This window comes from Corylus avellana, chromosome 1, assembly GCF_965113065.1.
Source record: "Corylus avellana chromosome 1, dhCorAvel1.hap1.2, whole genome shotgun sequence".
NCBI lineage: Eukaryota > Viridiplantae > Streptophyta > Magnoliopsida > Fagales > Betulaceae > Corylus > Corylus avellana.
The window spans coordinates 46,846,283-46,870,899 of record NC_142490.1 but is presented as its reverse complement, the minus strand read 5'-3'; the positions used below and the strand labels follow the sequence as shown (position 1 = coordinate 46,870,899).

General features: G+C 37.9%; 2 protein-coding genes across 2 annotated transcripts; both read left to right on the top strand.

The window, feature by feature from the left end:
* The first annotated feature begins 34 nt into the window (after nt 1-34).
* LOC132168418 (uncharacterized) lies at nt 35-10,643 on the top strand. Its single transcript, XM_059579402.2, has 6 exons — nt 35-503; nt 582-731; nt 861-977; nt 8,319-8,363; nt 8,496-8,959; nt 9,990-10,643. The coding sequence occupies exons 1-6, from the start codon at nt 35-37 to the stop codon at nt 10,614-10,616; spliced, it is 1,872 nt and encodes a 623-aa protein (XP_059435385.2). The 3' UTR covers nt 10,617-10,643.
* Nucleotides 10,644-16,643: 6,000 nt separating this feature from the next.
* On the top strand, nt 16,644-24,617 carry LOC132171366 (uncharacterized). Its single transcript, XM_059582664.2, has 5 exons — nt 16,644-17,176; nt 17,572-17,727; nt 18,973-19,116; nt 19,515-20,212; nt 23,636-24,617. Exons 1-5 carry the CDS (start codon nt 16,672-16,674, stop codon nt 24,401-24,403), a joined length of 2,271 nt encoding a protein of 756 aa, XP_059438647.2. The 5' UTR covers nt 16,644-16,671; the 3' UTR covers nt 24,404-24,617.

The following is a 24,617-nucleotide window of genomic DNA, read 5'->3' as shown; positions in this document are numbered from 1 at the left end:
AACAAGGGCGAGGGCTTCTGAAGGTCAAAGAGACATGAGGAGTGTTGTAAAATCGTCGGAGGCTTATAAAGTAGCCTTAAACAAAGACTGGGAAGCGTTCAAGAAGTTCTGGGAAGAACGTGATGCAATCATGATCAATTTTCCTATGACGGTGGCTGGGAACACCGCGCTTCATATCGCAGTGTACAGCGGAGAAGCGCAATTGGTTCGTGATTTGCTAGACCATGCACCGTGTCCGAGTCCGAATAAACGTGGAGACACAGTACTTCATGAGGCGGCTGCAGTGGGAAATGTCGAAATGGCAGAAGACTTGATCGAATATGACACAGAGCTGCTTGAAAGTAAGAACAACAGAGGTGAAACTCCTTTGTTCAGGGCCGCTGTATTTAACCAGACAAAAATGGTTAGGTTTTTAGCTTCAAAAGCTAAGGACATGGCCATTCACCGCACTCGAAATGACGGGACATCCATTCTTCATATGACAGTCCTCAGCAAAAACTTTGGTAAGACTTTCTGTCCTTTCAAGTTGGGAAATCAAATCAAATTTCTCATCTAGCTCAAACTTCTCTCTCTCTGTGCAGATACAGCTCTGGAGTTAGTACTAAGCGACAGTGCACTTGTAGACATGAGAGATGAAAGTAACATGACATGTTTTCAGCTGCTAGCTAACATGCCATCTGCTTTCAAGAGTGGAAATCCCATGAACATATTGGAGGAGCTACTCTATGTCTGTATGCCTCACAAATACGTTACCACCTTCAACAATTTGCACATCACATTGTGGATTAATTACTCTACTTTTAGACCCCTAGCCTGCACATCGGGTTAGCAGTTAGCTGAACTTGCATTTTTTAATGAAGGCCTTCCAGATCGTGACGACAACGATTACCCGGACGATGAGGGCGATGATGAAAGCCGGGTTACTTTACATCAAATAGAAGATCTAGAGGGTGGCTGCGTCAGGAGTTGCCGAGCAGGTAATGAATTAATTTATGGATATAGGAAATTTTGTATGCAATAGAATATTAGTTAAATGATTATTATTTTTATTAATTTTATTATTAAGATAAATGGCGAACGAGTTAATATCATATCAAAATAAAGGTTCTGAATTTAAATATTGCATGTCTTTGTCAATTATGTTCATTTCAATAAAATATTTTACGTATTAAACTCAATTATTAAGGAAAAGTTTAAGTTTACATGTGAGGAAATTGTTAAAATATTTATTAAATGATAGGAGAAACTTCACTTACCCCTCCTAAACTTTTGAGCTTTTTGCAGACACCCCCCCATTGTTCAAAAACTCTCACTTTGATGTATTCAATTTCAATTTTCTTTCACTTTCCTCATTCCGTTAGAATTTTGTAGTTAAATCAAATGGTCAAATGAGTAAAAGACCTTTATACCCCTATTTTTTTAAAAAATTTCAAATTTACCCTTATTTATAAATAAAAAATTAGAGAAAACTTCACTTATACCCCTGAACTTACGCGTATTTTGCAAACACTCCCTCAATCTTCAAAGTCTCTCAATTTGGTGTATCGAGCTTTCATTTCATTCCAAATACCCCATACCATTAGATATTGGAGTTAAATCAAACGGTAGAATGAGTAAAAGACCTTTATATCCCTAAGTTTTTTAAAAATTTCAAATTTACCCTTATTCATAAATAAAAAATTATTATTATAATATTATATTAAAAAAAAGTGACCCACACTTGTGACCCTCTGATTGGTCACTTGGTGACCCACGAAGGATCACAAGTCACAAGTTGTGACCCTTCATGGGTCACCTTGATGACCCACTGAGGTCTTTCAAACTATTAGAATGCAGTGCTGCTCTAATTCGTGAAAGTGTAAGGAGTGGATAGAACACCAATGAACCCACGAGTCAAGAATTTTTTTTAACAAAAAATTATTTTTAATTAAAATAAAGACATTTTAGGAATTTCACATCCTTCTGTTAGGATTTAACAGAAAATCATAATGGAATGTGGCAACTGAAACAAACCAAAAGTTCGATACACCAAAGTGAGAAACTTTGAAGATTGGGGAATATTTGCAAAAGGTGCGTAAGTTCAGGAGGAGTAAATAAAGTTTCTCCAAATATTATAATTATTATATTAAAAAAAGAGCATAACACACCGTCTCAGGTTCTAAGCCACAAATGAGGCAGAGTTGGTTGTCAATAATTTGTCTTTTATACATATTTGCTTTTGTTGGGAGACTATTATTGCAAGCTTTGCAAAGAAAATATTTTACTACATTTGAACACCCCATCGTCCAAACTTTCTTCCCCAGATGAGTAGAAGCCTCCCTATTAGAACAGCTGCCCCCATTCCCTTCCAACTTATCTTTCGCCATGTGATAAGTGCTTCGGATTGTAAATTCCCCTTTTTTTTCTTACCTGCCCATACTAAAGAGTCCTCCTACTGCTTCGGACTCATGGGAATGCTACATATGACTTTGGCCTCCTCCATTGTAAAATCTCATGTATGAGAGCTGTGTTCCACCATCTAGTTTCATCATCAATCAAAGCACTCACCTTTGCATTATGATCTTGAACTACTATCGGGGCTTGGATGGCAAAAGTTATGGGCTTTGGAATCCACCGATCCTCCCAAATTCTTATGCTTACTCCATCGCCAACTCTCCACATCAACCCTTCATTTAGCAGCTTCTTAGCATTCCAGATAGTCCTCCATGCGTAAGAGGGTCTTCACCCAAAAGATGAGTTAAGGAAGCTGTCATTAGGGAGATACTTTTCCTTGTAAATTCTAGCCACAAGAGTGTCTAGGATTTGAATCATCTGCCAACCTTGCTTCGCAAGCAAAGCCAAGTTAAAACATTCCAAGTCTCTAAACCCATACCTCCATTGTCTTTTGATCTCCCCAATTTTTTCCAACTCATCCAAGCCATCTTCGACACATTGTCCTTGTGACCTTACCCAAATTTCGACATCATAGAATTAATGTCCTTACACAAAGCTTTAGGGAGAAGAAATACACTTATCGTATAAGTGGGGATAGCCTGAATTACTACTTTTAGTAAAACTTATTTGTCGGCTTAAGATAGGAACTTCTCCTTCCAACCATTCATTTTTTCCTACACACGACCTTTTATACTTGAGAAGGCACTAACCTTGGAACGACCAATAAGCACAAGCAGTCCAAGGTATTTCTCATACCTTTGTGTCGAGCTCACCCCAGCAACCGAAGTGAGAATAGCTTTTGTCTCCACTTTGGTGTTCTTGCTAAAAAATAGAGATGTCTTATATATTTCTGTTTAACTTTTTCCCCAAAGCTTTCTCATAGATCTCATGAATCTTCTGGATGCACACCCATTCATTTATATTCACCTTGCAGAATAATAAGCAGTCATCCGCAAAAAATAAATGATTCAACCTAGTCCCACCTCTGGTAATAGGTAACCCCGTGATATGGCACTGTCTCTCCGCCTGCTGAAGTAGAGAGCTGAGACCTTCTACACATAGAATAAAGAAATAGGGCGATAGAGGATCCCCATGTTGAATACCTCTCGTTAGAATGGTTTTACCAAGCGGCTGACCATTCACAAGCACAGAAAAAGTGACAGTGCGAACACACATCATAACCATAAATACCCATCGATCTGCAAAACCCAACTTACGCATAATAGCCTCCAGAAAATCTCACTTCACCTTATTGTAAGCCTTACTCATGTCCAACTTAAGAGCCATGAATCCCTATTTTCCTTTCATACGCCCATCCATCGTGTTGAGGGCTTCAAATGCCACTTGTATAATGTCTGTGATGAGTCTACTAGGGATAAAAGCACTCTGCGTAAAATATATGATAAAAGGCAAAACCCTTTTCAATTTGTTAGCAAGGACTTTAGCTATAATTTTGTATATCACATTACAGAGACTAATAGGCCGAAAATCAGACAGTTGTTCTTGTTTTGAGATTTTGGGAATAAGCAATATTGGTACAATTTATGCCTATATCAAAATTCCTATTATTGAGAAAATCAAGAACAACATTGCATACCTAAACCTTAATAGTGTCCCATGAACGTTGAAAAAAGCAAGTTGAAAACCCATCAGGCTCGGGGATTTCAAGGGTTGCATCTGTGAAAGAGCTGCTTCAATCTCAGCCACGGTGAACACTAGTAGCAAATTGGCATTCATTTCAGCTGTGACCCGTGACTCCAAGGATGCCAAACAATTGCTAACACCCTCAACATCACTAGCCTTAAACAGCTTTGAATAAAAATGAACAAAAGCTTCCCCTATATCTTCCAATTTCTTCCACTCTCTGTCTTCTTCATCAACAATCTTCTGTATCTGGTTCACTTTCCTCCTATGATTAGCCCAAGTATGAAAAAAGGGCGTATTGCGATCGCCTTTTTGGTACCAATTCTATTTGGCACGTTGTTTCCAATATATATCTTCCTGCTCAAGAATAAAATCAATCTCATCTTGCAAAGTTTTAATGGCCTCCCAATTAGTTGGTCCCTCTTCCTTTTGCAATAAATCCAATTCCTTAGTCTTCTTCTTCAAGCATTTTTCAGCATTCCCAAACTTCCGTGTACTCTAAGAAGTTAGGACAGTCTAACAATTTGCAAGTTTTTATTGAACATGATTAAGCAGATCCCCCCCAACGCCACCCTCCTCCTATGCTTTACTCACTACCTCGGAATAGTCTTCATCAATCATCCAGTTTGCTTCAACTTTGAACCGTTTATTGTACCTCACCACCCTTTCGGCCTCATTCTCCATTCTTGCGAATAAAGGCTTATGATCAAAGGAGCAAGCCTGCAGAATGTGAACCTCCGTAACCACAAAAAACCCACACCAAGCCAGATTAAAAACTCCCCGATCCAGACGTTCCTTATGAAGCTACCATCACTATGACAATTTGTCTAGGTATATTTAGGACCAATAAATCCTAGGTCACTCAACTGGCTTTCCTCTAATGCATTTCAAAATTGCACCATCTGTCCCTCTCTCCTTAACACTGACCTAACCTTCTCATCTTGAGACACAATTTCGTGAAAGTCTCCAATGCATAACCACGGGACATGATTGAAAAATTTGAGATGATTGAGTAAAGCCCATGACTCGTGTCTCTTCCCACACTTCGAATGACCATAAAAGCTAGTAAGTTTTCAATATGTTGCACTACCAACCTTACCCACAATTGCATTAATATATCTCCTGGAATAATTTTGAATTTCAAGACAGTCTTCCTCCTTCTAGAACAAAGCAAGACTACCACTATGTCCAACTGGGTCAACCACAAAAACACCCGCATACCCTAGCCTCACCCTCAATCCTTCCAATTTCTGTCTCCTACATTTTGTTTCCATGAGAAACAAAATGTGGGGCTTCTTTTCCTTCACCAAACGGCAAAGGTCACGAACTGTTCAGTGGTTCCCAAGCCCTTGGTAGTTCAAACTTAGGAGAATCATTGTGATTGGCGGGGCTGGAACCAGCCTCTGCCATCCCCTTTTCAAAATTACAATGCTCCTCCTCTGCCCACCTTCCCTTCTTTCCTTTGTTTTCCTATTCATTTTCCTTCTCAACAGACTGCTTCTTATGTTTGCCCGTGTTTTGACTCCTTGGGACAGTTGACCCTAAGCTCCCACCCCTCTTACGTGCTTGCTTTTTCCAAGTTCGCAGTGTCTTCCCCAAACTCTTTGCACCCCCGACATGCCCATCTCTTCACAGCATCAGTCTAAAAAATGTCGTTCATCTCTATCTCCCCAACACTGCATGGGACAAAATCCATGCTGCTTACCGTTTCCACCAATGGGCTTAGACCAGCCTCACTCATAGTGGCACTTTGCGAATCACGAAGGGACAAAATAGGCACTTTAGTGGTATGATTTTGGTGCCCACTATTTTCTTCGAATTTTCCACCTAAGTTTGTCGAGTCAGCATATGCCACTGATGTGGTATTTTTGTGATTAAAAATATCAATTATAAACTTACCACTCGCAATAGGACGAATCCCGTAGGATAAGGTTATATTGAGGGTGTCGAACCTCAAGGACTGCAGGGTTTTGTTATCAAATTTGAAAGATCAAAATTAACTTAATTAAAAAGAGAATTGATTTGATTTTCTTTAAAACTAAAGTGCATGAAAATAAAAGAGATTTAAAATAAGAGAGAGAGTATAAGGTATTGACTTCACCTCTATCTTCACAACAATGGCTAATCATAATTAATCCAAAAAATTCATTCTATTCATATTATAAATAAACAAAAAACTACCTTATTAAAGAATAAGCATAATCTATCGTCCGTTGGTATGGATCGTCCACCTAACCATTAAGATGCAGTACAACCCGTCTTTCCTAGGTTTAAATTATCAAATTCTTTAACAGGATACATACAATCAATGAATAGTGTAACCCATCTTCGGTTGGCCCGAACTATCTACCTAAATTACACTAAACTAGGATGTAGTACAATCTGTCTTCCCTAGGCATGGCCTATCAAATCTTATTGATCATATGTCAATTAAACCCATTGTATAACAATCATCATCATAATCACAGAACATAAGAATGATTTGAGATCAACAAAAGTAAAAAACTTTCAAAGACAAGAGAAGAATTTCACAAATATTGATTTTAGAATTTAAAAACAATTGCATTTAATAATTAAGAACACAATCAAAAGGTAGCAATTCTCATAGTTATACAATCAACATGCATAAATTGAAAATCTAGAAATTAAATACAATCAAATCATTGTGCTTGGAGAGGGTTACATTAACACCTTTCGAAGGGGTTTAGCCGCTCATGATTTTCTAAGCTACAAAGTCAAATTTTTTATTTCTAGCTCTAGGAAGTGGTGTATCTGTTTACAATGTTTAGAGGCCTATTTATAGGGATTAAGAGAACCCTAGAAGCCCTAAGAATTTCAGAAAAATCGTAATTCAGTCTCCTAGTTGAATTGGGATCGAGACCTAGAAAAACTTTCCTTATAAATTTCGGACTCCTTTTTGTCTCTGCCGCCCGTATGCGCTCGAACGTACTGTAGCTACGGTAACATGCTACAGTGACTTTGCTACAATAAATTGCTATAGTACTTAAAATGCATTTTAAGCCCAAAATCAATGATTTTCTTGTATCTTTATTAAACACCTGAAAACACAAAAAAAAAAACAAAATCCAACAAATAACAACGCCAAGGAATTAACATATGCAAATTAAGGGGTTTGAATATACAACATTCGGTACTTATTAGCCACCTTTGAATTCTCCTTTTAACGTGGACTTTGCACACAAGCACAACTGCCTCCTATACTCCTCTCCTCCCCATCTTTAATTGGATTTTTCACTCCAAAATTACTGCCTCCCAGTTGGCAAGAATCAACTTCAAGTGAATCATCTGTATTTCACGATTGATTAGATTTGCTAGGGTTTTTCCCGTTTCCGGACGTTCCCCTACCACCTTTCTTTTCTGCCACGTAACTGTCATCACGCCCCCGTTCCACCGACTCACCTGAACTTCCAGTTCCCCCCCCCCCCCCTCTCATCCATGGTCCCCACTGCTTCATCCTCTCATTTGCATAATCCTTGAATCTTGACAGGAAGGACAACCCATCCTCCCATGAACAATTCTTCCACATTGGTAACAAAAAGAGGGAAGCTTCTTATACTTAAAAACAAGTAAACAACCCAGTATGATTGTCCTGATTATGAGTAATTAATTAATGTAGTATGTTTTGTTATGTTTTTAAATTCTAAATGTTGTAATTATATAGTTTTGGAAAGAGAGTAGTTCACACAGCCACTCCCCAACAATCGGGTGGCTAATGTGGCCAACCCAAACAAAAATGGCTCACACGATGAGCACTTCATTTGTTGGGCGGCCACCCCAAAAATAAGATAGCTTGCGAGGCCACCACAGGTACAGTGGGTCGCTTCGGCCAACCCAAACAAGGAGGTGGCTGGTGCAAGCCACCTGCATGAGCCACCCTCAGCTGGGGCTGGCCACCCCTCTTGTTGGGTGGAGGGGTGGGTCCGCCGACCACCATTACTTTATTGTTTTCTTACAAGTCTAAAAAATAAGCAGAAATGAGCACACCTGCAAGTGAATATGAGCAACACTATTTTTTGTTAGCTAGCTAGTAATCAAATTCCTGCAAAAGGATTTGATACCGAAACTGTCATTGCGAAATTTTTTTCCTTAGCTCTGGATATGTTATCGTCAATGAAACACAAACCATCTTACACAAAGCCGTTCTATGTTTTTTTTTTTTTTTTTTTTCAATAACCAATAATCTTTCCCTAATTAATCGTGTAAGTTACGCAAATTTGCAGCGATTTCAAGGAGATACTACACTGTTTGGAGGTGCATAGCTCAAGGTACAACCTATTTTCTTTTCATACAGATATTCACATGCAGATAGGCTCATAGGCACTTACCATGTGGATTAATTGAATGATTCTCTGTGGAAAGCTAATCACCCCTTGCTCTCCGTCATGGGCTGTTAATAGGATTGCCACCCATTAAAAGACTCTGGGACATAAAAAAGCGACAAAAGAGTGTGCTAAAACTTGCCCGAATTCTACGTATAGCAGACGATACATGGATGCGCAAAGACGACCTTGAGAAGAAACCTAAGGATGTCGCTAAGTGTTCATTTTCTGAGCCTCCAATAATTTCAGCCGCAAGAAATGGGATCATAGAGATTGTAAACCTCATTCTTGAAGTGTATCCTCAGGCAACTGAGATCATAAATGACCGACTGGAGAACATATTTCATATTGCAGCAAGATGTCGAAGGAAAGAAATCTTGGATCGTCTCCAACGTTTGCCTCCTCCGTTATTAAGGATTGGGAGGAAGATCAACATAGATGAAGACAGCATTTTGCATCAAGCTGCGTACCAGGATAAGCATCCGCTGAGGGACAGGCCTGGGGAAGCCCTTCACATGCAGTCAGAGATACAATGGTTTAAGGTCCTTATTTTACTTTCGTTGCTCTCATCCTTTATTATTATTATTTTTATTTATAGTTGGGTATCTGGGGCTTGACTCTGACTAGTGCGTTCCTCTACACGGGTCAAGCAAAGGTAAGGCTTTTGTTCTGGATCAGGATCCCAGCAATGGCTGGGAAATTGCTTATGGGTTTTTTTGTTCATCCAATGGTTTAAATTTTGCCACGTGTCCCATTAAAAAAAATATATATTATATATATTTTAAAAAATAAATATAAAATAAAATAATAATAAATTAAAAAATTAATTTAATAATATGGGGTAGCTGACCACCCCATTTTCCTCCATAGGGGGTGGCCGGCCACCCCAACCCAGCCATGGGGGTGGCTTCGGCCACCCCCCAAGGGCCGGTTGGGGGTGGCCGGCGCCACCCCCATGGCCCTAGGGGGTGGTCAGCCACCCCCGGCCTAGGCCAAACCCAAAAAAATTTGGTTTTGGGTTTGGCCCTAGGGGGTGGCATGGGCGCCACCCGCTATGGGGGAAAATGAGGTGGCCAGCTACCCCATATTATTAAATTAATTTTTTAATTTTTAATTATTTTATTTTATATTTATTTTTTAAAATATATATATTATTTTTTAAATGGGACACGTGGCGAGATTTAGACCGTTGGATTTCATCCAACGGTCCAGATTAACAAAAAACCCCATAACCAATTTCCCAGCCATTGCTAGAGATCCTGATCCTTTTGTTCTTAGGTGTGGCGCTTCATGAAATTGTCAAGTGATACACTTCCTAAATTTATTTTTCAAAAATTGGTTTCCAAATAATGTATCACTATTTTATAAGATTTATTATTTTGAAAAATGTGTCACCATATCATTTGGAAACCAACTTTTGAAAGAAAAAAATTTTGAGAAGTATATCATTTCTCTTGCATTGAAGAGGGGTCAAACTCAACCACTCTCAAGCCAACCCCTTGGAGTTATTTCCTCTCATTCTTTTTCACAGCTTTGATTTCCTTCCATTCATCAACAAATTAATTAATGCAGCGAGTACAGAAACTTGTGCCTCCATATTTATTCCACCACAAAAACAAGAATAATCAAACTGCTGAAGAATTGTTTACCATCCAACATAAGGAACTGGTGGAGAAAGGGCAAGCATGGCTAATGCGAACAACAAAGGCATGCACTATAGTCGCTGTCCTAATAGCCACCGTTGCTTTTACTTGTGCCTACACCACCCCTGGTGGTACCAACTCAGAAACAGGTCATCCCTTGCTCCTCGAGGAAACCGCATTTCGCACTTTCATAATCTCAGACACCATATCGCTCTGCTTCTCACTCACTTCTGTGGTAGTGTTCCTCTCCATTATGACATCGAGAATGCAAGCAAAAGATTTCAGGAGGTCTCTTCCCTTGAAGCTAGTGCTGGGCCTAACTACATTGTTCTTTTCGGTGGCGGCTATGATGGTTGCTTTTGCTGCTACACTCGTGCTTCTCATACGCCAGAGGCTACATTGGGCTGCAGTTCCAATTTACACAATCGCTTGTTGGCCAGTCACTATTTTTCTTGTGCTTCAGTTCGGGCTCTATCTCAATATTGCTTGGTTTACCGTGAGTGATCTCCTGCACAGTTTCATTGACTCAGGTTTTTTAGGCATATTTGAGCATTAATAGCACTAAGGTTCAGCTATGCCTACGTACGATATATGCCTTCTTCTTTTTTTTTTTTCTCTTCTTCCCGGTGTGCATTTTGCTTTTGTTGTTGTAACTATGTCTAATATTTGTACGTACGCCCGTTCATCTTCCTCTTCTGCTGCAGAACGCTAGGGTTTATTTTGAGTTTTTGTTTGTTTTTGAAGGCATGCACTGCAAAAATTGGTCTTCTTCGCTAAAAGTCCAAATGTAGTTGCTATTACCTTTTTGCGACAAACATCTTTGCTGATATCATATCGTCGTAAATACTCTGACCCTATTGCTCATCAGGAGTCAATTCTTTCTATCAGCAAAGACAAGTGTTGTTGCTGTTAATATTTAAAGTAATCACTATATTTAAAATCTGAAACGAGATGTTGATTGTTGCGGTCTGAATAATGGATCCGGATCCACTCTACTTGAGGGGAAAATGAGAATCTCATTTTCTCTAATCTCAGCCCTTAGATGAATCTAAGGGTTCAAAATATTTCAATCTTAAAACTCAAACATAACCGCACTGAATTTTATATCAAATTTAAATTAAAAAATTAATTATTTTAAAAACAAGATGAAAAAAACACCAAGGGGCGGCTCCGCCTAGAGTGGCTCATCTGGGGGTGGCGCGCAACCACCCCATGGACAAGGGGTGGCCTTCTGTCACCCCCCAAATCTGTTGGGAGTGGCTGCATGGTCACCCCATGGCCTTCTGAGGGTGGCGCGAGGCCACCTCTTGTCCATGGGGTGGCTGCGCACCACCCCAAGATCTGCTAGGGGTGGCTGTGCAAGCTTCGCACCACCCCTTGGCCATGGGGTGACCGCGCGCCACCCCCAGATCTGTTGGGGGTGGCCGTGCCTTCTGAGGGTGGCCTCGCGCTACCCCCAGCCTCCAATGGGATGGGCAGCGGCGGCGAGCCGCCTCATGGGGTGGCTTCTCCAATTTTTTTTTTTTTTTAATTTTTCTTTTATTATTTGATATAATCGGGTGTGTTAGGCTTGTTTTTGAATTTTGTGATCCTAAATATTTTTAGACCCTTGAATGTTTTGAATGACTAGAATCTAAAAAAATGAGATTCTCTAATTACTCTGGAAAGAGATCCTAATCCCTGAATAACTTTGATAATAAGCTATCAAGGTCAATGATATGATGGCCTATTATCAACAATGACCCAATCGTTGCCACCATAATGGTCGACGTTGATAATAGGTAATCATCGAAAGCATCGTGTATCCATTATCAAAACATGTGTTCCAATAAAATAAAATATTAATCATTAATTAATAAAAAATTCATTACAATGAAAGTTATTAATCACAATTTCTAGTTCAAAACTCTAAATTCATCGCAACAAAAATGCCCTTCATTATGTACATACAAGTCCTCGGGTCTGTTTGGCAACCATATCCCACTTAATTTTTTTTTTTTTTTTTTTTAAAGTCAACATTTTTTCAAAACCATTATCAAACAATTTTTTTTTTCTTACAAAAAAATTTAAATATAATTTTACATTTGTAGCACATCAATTGCGTACTACTATTCAATCAGAAAACCTACAACAAAACTTTTTACTAAACACACCTGGTTTCGTATGAGGCGGCCAAAATATTAATACAGGCAAGGTTACGTCTAATTTTATTAGGAGCTAACCAAACTTAATTTTTATATCGAAATATTTTAACTATATATTTATATATAAATATTTTAATTTAGAAGGGGAAAAGGCAGTGGCAGAGCTAAAAATCCTTTTTTGGGGAGCCAAATTAAAATGTATTGACAGTATAACTTCTTTTTTTCTTTTTTCTTTTTTATATAGCATGTTTCAACTATATATGTGTGTGTGTGTGTGTGTGTGTGTGTGAGATAAGAGAATAATTTCTATAGGGTCTTGGCACAAACCAATGCCTTTGTGCCCTCCAATAAGAAGACGAAACATCAGCGTGGAACACTATAACAAAAATATGGTGTTCCACCTAATTTTTTTTTTTTTTTTTTTTTTTAGAATACCTAAAACTAAACACCTTCTAAAATAAACTTTTCATATTTTTCTCCAAAACCACCCCAGCTACCAACTTGCCGCCGGCCGATACAAAGAAAGCTGGAGATGACGCCATCTGGTACAGAAAACACTGGTGAGAGAGAGAGGCACCGGACGGCGTCGTCTTCGGCGTCGTCTCCAACGGCAGGTTGGTGGCTGTGGTGGTTTTGGAGAAAAATATGAAAAATTTATTCTGTATTTTGTTTTAGGTATTCTAGAAAAAATATTAGGTGGAACACCATATTTTTGTTATAGTGTTCTACGCTGATGTGTTGTCTTCTTATTGAAGGGCATAAAGACCTTGGTTTGTGCCAAGACCCTATAGAAGTTATTCTCGTGTGATAAATACAATTCAAAATAAAGATGAAGTATTTTATAACACAATATATACATCACAAAAAATATATCCTATCAAACCTCATAGCTAGATATGTGACTGGATTGATATATCAATAAGGCAACATGTGGGTAGTGGGCACTAGTTAAACAGAAGGGAAAATTACACTTTACCTCCCTAAAGTTTGGGACGATTTTCAATTCGACCACCAATGTTTCAATTTTTGCAATGCACCCCCCAAACTTGCAAATTTTTTTTTCAATTCAACCAATTTCATCCAAAAATTCCCATATTGCCCATAATTTTTTTACTTTTTTTTTTTTTTATAAGAAAAAGAAAAAGAAAAAGAAAATTTGGGGGTTGCAAAAATGGCCAGATGGCCATAGCCACCCCAAATATTTTTTAATTTTTTTTTATAAAAAATAGGGGAAAATCTACTTTACCCCCCTAAAGTTTCAGTGGTTTTTCAATTTGAATCCTAAAGTTTAAAAATTAACAATGTACCCCCCCTAATGTTTCAAAAATTTTCAATTTAAACCTTCCGTTACTAATTTCCATTAAATTGGACGGATTTTTTTTAAAAAGCCTTAGGGTAATTATGTAATTTTAGAGATTTCCGTCCAATTTGACGGAAATTAGTAACGGAAGGTTTAAATTGAACATTTTTGAAACATTAGGGGGGTACATTGCCAATTTTTAAACTTTGGAATCCAAATTGAAAAACACCTGAAACTTCAGGGAGGTGAAGTGGATTTTTTCCTAAAAAATAAAAAAATAAATTATGGGCAATATGAGAATTTTTTGATGAAATTGGTTGAATTGAAAAAAAATTTGCAAGTTTGGGGGGTGCATTGCAAAAATTGAAATATTGGTAGTTGAATTGAAAATCGTCCCAAATTTTAGGGGGTAAAGTATACTTTTCCCTAAAAAGAAACAAAAATATAAAAACAAAGTGTAAAATTGCGCGCCTACACTTCTTTAGAAAAACTAAAATCATCAATATCGAATTTAAATTGATGTTCTCAGCAATTTGTCTTTCAATATATATATACAATTAACTTATTTGCAAGAAATAGTTGAGAAATGCTTTGAAAATAAGTGCTCCCTAGTCAAACAAAAACTGTGCATATATAGCAAGTTACCACCTAATTTCCTCGCAATGGCCCAAAATGACCCTAGCCTGGTCTAATTATTAGACTTGTAACATGACATTGAAATAAATACACTAAGAACTTTTCCGTCATATTTAAGTTCACTACCCTACATATATATCTGTATGATTACTAGCCTACATATACTCTTGACTGAATAAAAAAATAATTAAAAAAATTTAAGAAAAAAACTTTGTGGGGCCATGACTCCCACTAGTCTCCATGCGGCTCCACCACCAGAGGGGGGCCATGGCTGATGCAGATCAAGGAGGTTTATGTAACTCCTGTCCGGACAAGCTCTATAGCCGTTTGGACACCACTATGTTATTTTGCTTTTTATGGGTGTTTTTAGTCACCTGTCCAGACATGGGGTATGTCCCATCCAGACACGCTTCGTAGAATTTCAATAAGGACTCTAATTTGTAGTTTTTTTAGGTTTAGGGTTTGGGGGCCTATAAATACATGCTTTATAAACCCTAGAACGCAGATTTGGTTTATATGTGAGTTTGATGAATGAGAATACTCAGAGTTGAGTTTTTTTTTGTATTTTTTTTAAACCTTAGATATAATTTATTGTTTTTAAGAAGATTTTTTAAATCTCTTGATAGTCTCGAGATCTAGAAATATATATCTGCTACTTATTGATGTTTTTCGCTGCAGCCCACTAAGTCATGTTGCATTAATGACCCTACCAACCCTCCACTAGCTTCATTCTTGCTTGTAGGTACAAGCTTTCGTAGGTCCTTTAGCCTTTTTAGCCATTTTACTTTTGAGGGATTAATTCGTGTAGATTTTTTTGTTCACATTGAGTTGTCAATGAATTATTACTTATCCTCTTATCCATAAAAACGATTCTAGTAGTACTGTATAAGTCAGTTTCTCCCTTTTTTCACTCTCTCTTGGAAGCATCAAGCAAGGAATTAAGCTTTTTTTTTTTTTTTTTTTTCTTTTCTCTTTTCAGAATCTGAATTCTGCTTTATTTTAGCAGAACAAAGTGTTTCTTCCTTTTTCTTTTCGAGTACAAGAATAATTCTTTTTTGTTTGATTTGTGCGACACTCATTCTCCCTCTTTATCAAAAGTTGGTCAAAATTTGCAACATTTGGTATAAAAGCAAGTTATTCATAGAAAAAAAAAGTTTGATGTTGATTAAGGGTTTAAATTTATCACTCTTATCCATTTTTTTTTTTTTTGGTAACAACTAATATCTATTAAAGCAGAAGTAGATTACAAAACAGACACATAAAGCAAAAAAATGTTACAAGACAAACACATAAAGCTAACAAACTTAGACAGATTAACCCAATCTAAATAGACTACAAACTCCTCAAAGCAAGTGAAGATGGAAGTCATTTGTGAATGTAGCCCGAAAAAACCCTTGCATCGGCGCAATCTAATGGATATTACCATCGGGAGTACGAATGCCCCAAACAAGCATCTAAACAGACTTTCGAAAAAGCCATGGAGATTTAGATGCATAGTAATAGTGGAAAAAAGGTTTCAAAAAAGAAACCAAAAAAAAAAGAAAAAAAGATCCACTTCACTTATGAAGAGACTGAAGCCGAACCGAATCAGGTTAATCAGAGAGCAACAAAACAACGTTTCAGAATATAAACACAACAACATTACAGAATGAAAATACAAGATAAAAAATAGAGTAAAATGCCCAAAAAACAACAACGTCGGAGAAGGATAATTAGTAATTTAACAAAAATCATTTATAATATATATGTTCATGAAAAAGCATAATATTATATAATTTAACAAAACACTAGTTAAATTATAATATATATGCTCATGAAAAAGGATAATATATAATTGGAAAAAATGCAGTTTACCACCCTGAAGTTTTAGGGGTTTTTCAATTTTAACCCCAAAGTTTAAAAATTGGCAATCTACCCCCCTGAAATTTAAAAAATTGGCAATTTAAACCTTCCGTTTAATTTTTCCGTTAAATTGGATGAAATTTTTTTAAAAAAAGCTTGAGGGTAATGATGTAATTTCATAGATTTCCGTCCATTTTGACGGAAAAATTAAACGGAAGGTTTAAATTGTCAATTTTTGAAATTTCGGGGGGTAGATTGCTAATTTTTGAACTTTTGAGTTAAAATTAAAAACTCCCTAAAACTTCAAGGGATAAACTGCATTTTCTCCTATATAATTTAACAAAAATAATTTATAAAACACTAGTACTGGACGTTAATGAACCAATTAAACGTCCACTCGCAGAAAAAGGTTCAACGTACAAAGCAAAAGAAGATTTTAAAAAAGAGGAAGAAATTAACAGTACTCTGTTGTGTTAAAATGGAGCAAGCATGTGATTTTGAGAAAGGAAAAAGCAATTCTTTGCTTGATGAGAGAGAGAGAGAGAGAGAGAGAGAGAGAAGTGAATTATACACTACTTGCTTCTCTCTCTCTCTCTCTCTCTATATATATATATTACCATCAAGTGGGCCGTGGAGATCTCCATTTATCGGTCTCTGAGTCTCTCTGTGTCTTTCTTTGTCTATCTCTCATGGAAAAAGATCTTGTCAAATTGAAGGATCTTTACGAAAGCATTCTGACGGGGACAACGGAAGATGTAATAGCCCAATATGAAAATCTTCCAAAGCCCCTTCCTCACCCCTTAACGCCGCGCAACAATAGCATCCTCCACGTAGCAATCTTCATGGAACGCGAGAGCCTCGCGAGAGAAATCCTGAAGAAATACAGTGACCCAGGTGATCTACTGACCCAAAAAAGTGATCATGGGCACACCATTCTCCATGAGGTTGCAGGAAGCAACATGACGAGCCTTGCAAAGGAAATTTTAAGATTAGCTCCAGACTTGCTGCTTAAAACTACTTCTCGTGGGGAAACACCTCTGTTCAGAGCAGCCCACTTTGGCCATACTAAAATGTTCATGTTCTTGGCTGATGAAATGGACAGAAGATTCCCGAATGCTATTGCTGTTCGGCCCCATTTGCAAAGGGACGATGAAACAACTATTCTCCACACGGCAGTTCTCGCTGAGTTCTTTGGTGAGTATTCTTTTTTGCCACCCAAATGCCTTGAATCAATGCTATATGTTCTAGCCTTTTAGAAGGCTGGATTTAATTATATATTTAACCGTTATTCTTAGCTAACACTATATTCTTTACGTATGACCCAACTTGTAAAATATTTAACTAATTAAATTAAGAGATCATAGTATAGAGCTATTTTCAAACCCATAACTTTGATACTATATATGTTTAATCACGACTTATAATTTAAAAGCTTATTAGTGAAGTATCCAAGTACATAATCATTTAATCACTTAATTAGAATTTTAACAGTCTTTGTGTATGCTCTTTTTCTTATTTTTTTATTTTTTTGTTAGTTTTTTCTTTTTCTTAACCAACTACTTTCCTGTTTGAACTGCATGCAAACACAGATCTTGCACTGGAAATAGCTAGGAGGTATGAACACTTAAGCTTAGCGTCAACTAAAGATAGAAATGGGATGACAGCACTTCAGCTCCTCTCAGACATTCCATCAGCGTTTAAGAGTGGCAGGAACTATGGCCCTCTCAAGAGATTCATTTATTATTGTATGATCCAATTCCTTCAACTCTAATACAGTTGTTTATAAATTAAATGATTAAATTTAAATATTCTTATCATCTTAAGCTTTTAAGATATATGATGATTTAACTAATTAGTATATCAGAACTAAAGATCTTGAGTTTGAATACTCACTCCACAATTCACTTCTCATTTCATTAAATATTTTACGTGTTGAACCCTACCTATTAACAATAAGTTTAATTTAAGCCCACATGTGAAGGAAATTGTTATAAGATAAATTAAATGATTAAATTTACCAATTCTTATCGACTTAAACTTGTAGGATAAAAAGTAGTTTGACATTTATCAAGGTTAAAAATGTTAAATTTCATTATGTGAGTGCTGGGTCTCACATGAATAAATAGTGAAAAGAGTGAAAGATTGATATGTGTATAATTGGTTTATAATCTAATATTTGGCTTTAAGTTTCAAATATAATATATGTATGTCGAAAGCCTCATTCAAATTAAGACTCTAAAATCATTAAGTATATGGTAAAAAATTGTCTATTACTTCTTTATAATTATATCTTATTTTTATGGGTTAACTTTATAAAGGTTCATTGAACTTTCACACGTTTCGAAAAGGCCTCTTAAAAGTTTAAAAACTTTCAATTTCACCTATCGAGAGTCTAATTTGATGCATTAATCTACCATTTCCGTTAGGATTTGATGTTAAGTTCTAACAGAGGCTATGAAAAATACCAAAATACCCTTGATTTTTTTTTTTTTTTTTTAAATTAATGTGAAACTAAAGGTAAATTTAGAATTTTATAAAAAGTTTCAGAGGTATAAAAGTCATTTCATCCATTAATACCAAAACCCTAACGAAGGGGAAGATTGCATCAAATTAGAAATTTCAGGGGTACAATTAAGAGTTTTTAAATTTTAGGAAGTTTTCTCAAAACGTGTAGAAGTTCAGGGGGCCTTTATGAAGTTTCTCCTATTTTTATCATTTGGTGAGGCAATTGTTAGATTAATTAGAAGGTTGGCACTTTGCATGCATGAATTAGTCTAAACTTAAACAAATACACGAGTGAGATTTTTTCAGTAAATTTGGTGACATCTCTATGTTAAGATGTTCGGAATAATTTTTCACCCATCTAAATATATAGTCTTCGTTGCACCTTTAAGATGAATGTTATATATATTCTAGTTTCTCCTACTTGTGTAAACCAAGCTCAATTAATTCCTGGCAACTTGATGGTGTCGTTAATTGCTGTTATCCAGGCGTTCCTAGTACTGAGGACACTAAAAAGGAAGAAGATAGCAACCGAGGAGACACTCGTGAATCTGATCAAGGCTCCAAGCTGCCTCCAAACTATGACGTTTGTATGCAGTGCTTCTTCGTGGTAGTACGTTTACTTATTTCAGGTACACGTACATACAGTAACACAAAGCTAGAGTACGTTCAAGTGGTTGAGAAAATGTTAAATCACAAATTTTTCTTACGCTAGTGGATAAAAAATGATAAATTTAGTAATTTAATATGTTAAAATATTTGATTTTATTCTACTTTATTACCTTATGTATTCTAAGGTTTTTTATCTACTACTCATCCGACCTCTCTTTATAAATAAAGAGATATGTAACATGGTTTATAATAGAAGAGAATATAATAGGTCTTACGTGTTTCCGATCTCTCTTTCGTCTCTCTCCTTTCTCTCATCTCATGCATCTTCAATATATTTAACATAATCAAATACTTGTAACAGAAAATTCATAGTTCCTCAATCGCTTATCTTTGTGTCTCACGTCTTGAACTTGAACAGGATGGCTGATGACGGAAAGAATATGTAAAGAAAAGAGAAAACACGAATCGGCTTTCAAACTCGCCAGTTTTCTGATACAAAAAGATTTATCCTGGACGGAAAGTGGTGGCGGTGAGGACCCGGGTAAGATCTCGATTATTGATGTAGAGAGAGAAGTTGAAGTAAAAGAAGATTTATCCTGGACGGAAAGTGGTGTCAATGAGGACCAGGGTCAGACCTCATCACTAGGGCTTCTTAGTGATGAACAGGGAGGAGTTGAAGGAGGCCATGGCAGTCGGCCAGGAGAAACAACAGTACCCCCTGAGACCACAGAGGGAACAGGCTCTTCTTGTCCAACCGGAGGAAATGAAGGCACTCCTCAGGGGAACAAAATTCCACCGACTCTTACCCCGTTGCTGTTAGCAACAAGCACAGGAATAGTAGAGATTGTGAAGGAGATACTTAGAGTGTATCCCCAGGCCGTTGAACATGAAAGTTGTGAGGGCCAGAACATATTACATGTGGCCATTAAGCATCGTCGATTGGAGATCTATCGCCACGTAAAGAAGATGGACATACCAATGCATATGTTAGCTCGACGTATTGATAGTGACGGGCACACTCTCTTGCACCTTGTTGGACACATGCAGGGCTACGCTGGAGGTCGTACCCAGTCTGGTCCTGCTTTCCAATTGCAAGAGGAGTTGCGTTGGTTGGAGGTAATTAAGCCCCTACCTACATCTCTTGTTGATATATATATATACACATACAAACTGTTAAATATATTAGATAATATATTCGAAGCGGAAGAAAGAGAGAGAAGAGAGAGAGAGCGGAAGCATATAGGACTACATCTCTTCAATTATAATTATATATATATTGAGTCTAATTTAATAATGAATACAGAGGCCTCTATTTATAGAGAGGCAAGTAACCTAATAGAATAAGAAAAGGTAAACCTAGTAGACTAAGGAAAGAAAAACTTAGTAGACTAATAATACCTAAGGAAGTAAATAACAAGTAAATAACAAGTAAATAACCATAACATAATATTCTTAACATCCCCCCTCAAACTCAATGTGTAAACTTGAGTTTGGGTAAAAGAAAATGAAAAGAAAAATGAATCTGCAGAAAAAGCTGCTTGTGCCGAAAGAGTTGCCGGAGTAACGCTATAAAAGTTGCTAGAGACCGATAGATTCTGCCTGAATTGAGCTATGTATTTAAGCTGGAGCTTGGTTCACTTGGTTGTAATTTAACTTGAAAACCATATACAAGTAATGAAGAAGCTAGCCTCATCGGCTAAGAAAAGCAGGGCCGGTTAAAAAGGGGCTTGTTTCGCCCGTAACCCTTGGACCATCTTGCCTGATCGGCTGAGCTAAAGTTTGTCCCAAAAATTCTAACTAGCAAACCGTCTCGCCTGGTCGGCTAAGCTAAGTAGGGAGAAAAATGGCCGTTTGAAGAGGCTAATCATGCCTGAAACCCTTGGACTGTTGAAAGATCTGGCCCAAAAAATTCTCACTAGTAATGGATCAATGCCCTAGGAGAGGCTGCAGTGACCAGTGATGGCGGTATTTGAAGAGGCATAAGTGGGCCGGTTGAAAGGGGCTTCTTTGGCTGAAAATCCATGGACCTAAGGAAAGATTGGTCTGACCTGAGAGTGCCTATCGCAAGAAAAATGAACCGGATTGAACTGCGCTAAAGCAAAGGCTATGGAACCGAATTAAACAAGCATGAACCAACTTGAACTGCATAAAACAAACGCCTGAATTTGGAAAAGAATCTTGTTTTCTACCATATAGAGATGTCAAAAGCAAAAATAGACCACAAATTCAAAATCAGGACGAAAAATTGAGTAGAAAACACTTGATCAACTTTTTTTCAATGGTCAAAGTCAATGGTCAACAAAGGAAAAGTCAACCATGTCAAGGTGCTGATGTGGTAGATCCGTTGACATGGCCGATGTGCTGATGTGGCAGTAAGCTGACATGATTGATGTGCTGATGTGGCATGAGCTAATGACGTGGCAGGTGTGATGACATGGCGCTAGGGCTAACGTGTCACTAGGGCATACAATGAAGCAGTGCCTAGCGCATGTGGTGCACGCACCTCAACAACAGTGGCGTTGTGGCGCATTAATCCCACACGCGGTGGATTCCACTGGCGCGTGGCGGCGCGTCCATGGTGGCATGATTGCGTTCTTGGTGGTGATGTGACCGTTGGTGCCGTATCTATGGAGCGGTGCGGAAACCAGACTGATCCACCTGACCTGGTGGTGCGTGGAGGCATTGCAGCGGCGTGTGTAGCCGCGTCAAAATTTCTTTGGCGGAGATCTCGACAAATCTGGACTCTTCTGGCTCTAATCTGTCGATTGGCGATACCGTTGTTGTGATCAGAGCTTTGTAGAGGCCCATAAAGAAACAAACAAATTCTTAGGCGAGTCTTGCCGGCGTGCTGAGGAACCCTTAGGACGCACGTTTACTGACGGACAGACCTTTTGGTGGCGCGTGTGAGCGCTCGGAAGCCTGGACGCTTTAGATCTCTTTGGATCTGTACTTGGCGGTGATTTTGACACTATGTACAACTAGGGGTGTAAACGAGCTGAGCTTGAGCGAGCTTTCCTTGTTCAGGCTTGGCTCGTTTAAATTTTACTCGAGCTCAATGACGAGCCAAAAAAATCGAACTCTAGCTAATAATAAGTCGAGCCGAGCCAGCTCGCGAGCTGGCTCTTATATTTAATGTTTTTGTTTTTTTTTTTAAATTTAACTTCAAGTACTCTTAAACGGTTTAAGAAGTTAGTTTGCATATGAGTATTTGCTTAACCTGGCTAGTCGAGTATGGAGCTTGAGTCAATATAACAAGGCATTTGGTTTCAAAGAGAAAGGATATGCATCCTTTTATAAATAAGCAAACTTGGAGATTAATGTTTTCTTAACAATGTGGGACAAGTTAACAGGTTGCATTTAGACTGCATTGGGACAACGCCCCCGACAAAAAACTATTTTTTCAACGTCTCTCTCAATCCCCCTCACCAGTCACAGTGCACCTTCCACCTGAACTCTCATTTCCCACTCTCTCACTCTCGCTCATCAAACAGGTAGTGATAGTGTTTGGGTTTGTATGATTCTTCAATAGTTTATGCCTTTTGCAATCTCCTTCAATAGTTTCTGCTTGATTCTTCTTCCTTTCGTTTGGGTCTGCTCTAATTGAATCGAGGTCTTTTTAATGATTGCTCTCTCTCTCTCTTTGATCACAAAGGATTTAGAATTTTTCATTCTCTAACGCTTAAATATAAATGCAATTTTAAGATTTTAATAATTAGGAGATTTATAATTAATTATGTATTACTTAGTTTATATATATATATATATATACACACACACACACACGAGCTTATACGAGCTTGTTCACGGGCCTAGCCGAGTCGAGCTGAGCTTGCTTTGTTTAATATTCGAGTTAGGATTTGTGTTCATGAAGTGCTTCATTTAATATTCGAGTCGAGTACGAGCCGAGCCCGAGCTTGCTCGCGAGACGCTTCACTCACTTAACAGCCCTATGTACAGCAGAAATTTTGAGCGGCGCGTGATGTAGGGCGACTAGACTGAAATTTGTCAAAAAGAAAACATCAAAAAAGACAATTATTAAAGGATACAGAAAAATAACTCTGATACCATGTTAAATATATTGGATAATATATTCGAAGTGGAAAAAAGAGAGAGAAGAGAGAGAGAGCGGAAGCATATAGGACTACATCTCTTCAATTATAATTATATATATATTGAGTCTAATTTAATAATGAATACAGAGGCCTCTATTTATAGAGAGGTAAGTAACCTAATAGAATAAGAAAAGGTAAACCTAGTAGACTAAGGAAAAGAAAACTTAATAGACTAATAATACCTAAGGAAGTAAATAACCATAACATAACATTCTTAACGCAAACAATCAATAGCTATCATTTTAGAGCAGACATCTCCAACAATTTGTCCAATCCCATCCTTTTTAAATAGGGGTATGTCAGAGAAACTTCTTGCCCCGAACTTGTAACTATGTTACACTTAAAAAATCACTTCAAAAAGCCCACTTAGATATTGCTAGTGGATTATTGTTCATAACTACAACCTTCTACTTGATTATATATGCAGCGTGTGCGGAAGCTTATACCCGATCATTATCAAATGCACCGCAGGCGCCAGGGAAAGGGGGAGAGCGCCGACGAGCACTTTGAGAAAACCCAAGAAGAATTTTTGAAGAAGGTACAAGATTGGCTGAAAAAGCAGAATATAATACCCCATCCTGATCAAATGGACCGCAACAATGGAAACGGAAACGGGGAGACCGCCGACGAGCTGTTTGAGAAAACACATAAAGAACTTCTCAAGGAGGCACAAGAATGGCTGATGCGGACCTCCGAGTCTTGCTCTACTGTGTCGGTTCTTATTGCCACTGTGGCATTTGCTGCGGCTTACACCGTGCCGGGAGGTTCTAACCAGGAGACTGGGGTTCCTGTCCTCGTGTGTGACCCTTTCTTCGTGGTTTTCACTGTCATGGACGTTCTCTCCCTTGCAAGCTCATTAACTTCAGTAGTCATGTTCCTTTCTATCCTCACCTCACCATTTGACCTCCAAGATTTCCGTCACTCTCTTCCACTGAAACTTCAATTCGGCTTCACCTTCCTCTTCTTCTCAGTGGCGGTGACAATGCTTGCTTTTGCTGCAACAATTGTGCTCATCATTCATTTGAAGAGGCGGTGGCTCATATATACTGCTGCATTCCTTCCGGTCTCCATTTTTGCAATCTCACAGTTCCCTTTGTATCTCGCGTCCATGACTACTTGGAAGCTCACTCTGAAATTGATTAAGAAGTACGTTCTACACAAGTGTCTTCGGTCTCAGAAGCCCAAGCCCCATTGAGATTCCAACCAAGTGCACTGGTTCTCAACTCCCCTCTCCTTGGAGCTAACTCACCCATCCAAGAAAGTATTATGGGATACTTCTAATTAGATGACTTGGGCTTTTACCCAATAAAGTAACCTCTAATTTTCCAGTTCTTTGTTATCATGTTTGTGCGTTTAAGTTTGGTGCCGAATCATGTACGCTTGTGACAATATAATGGCAATTTGATCGA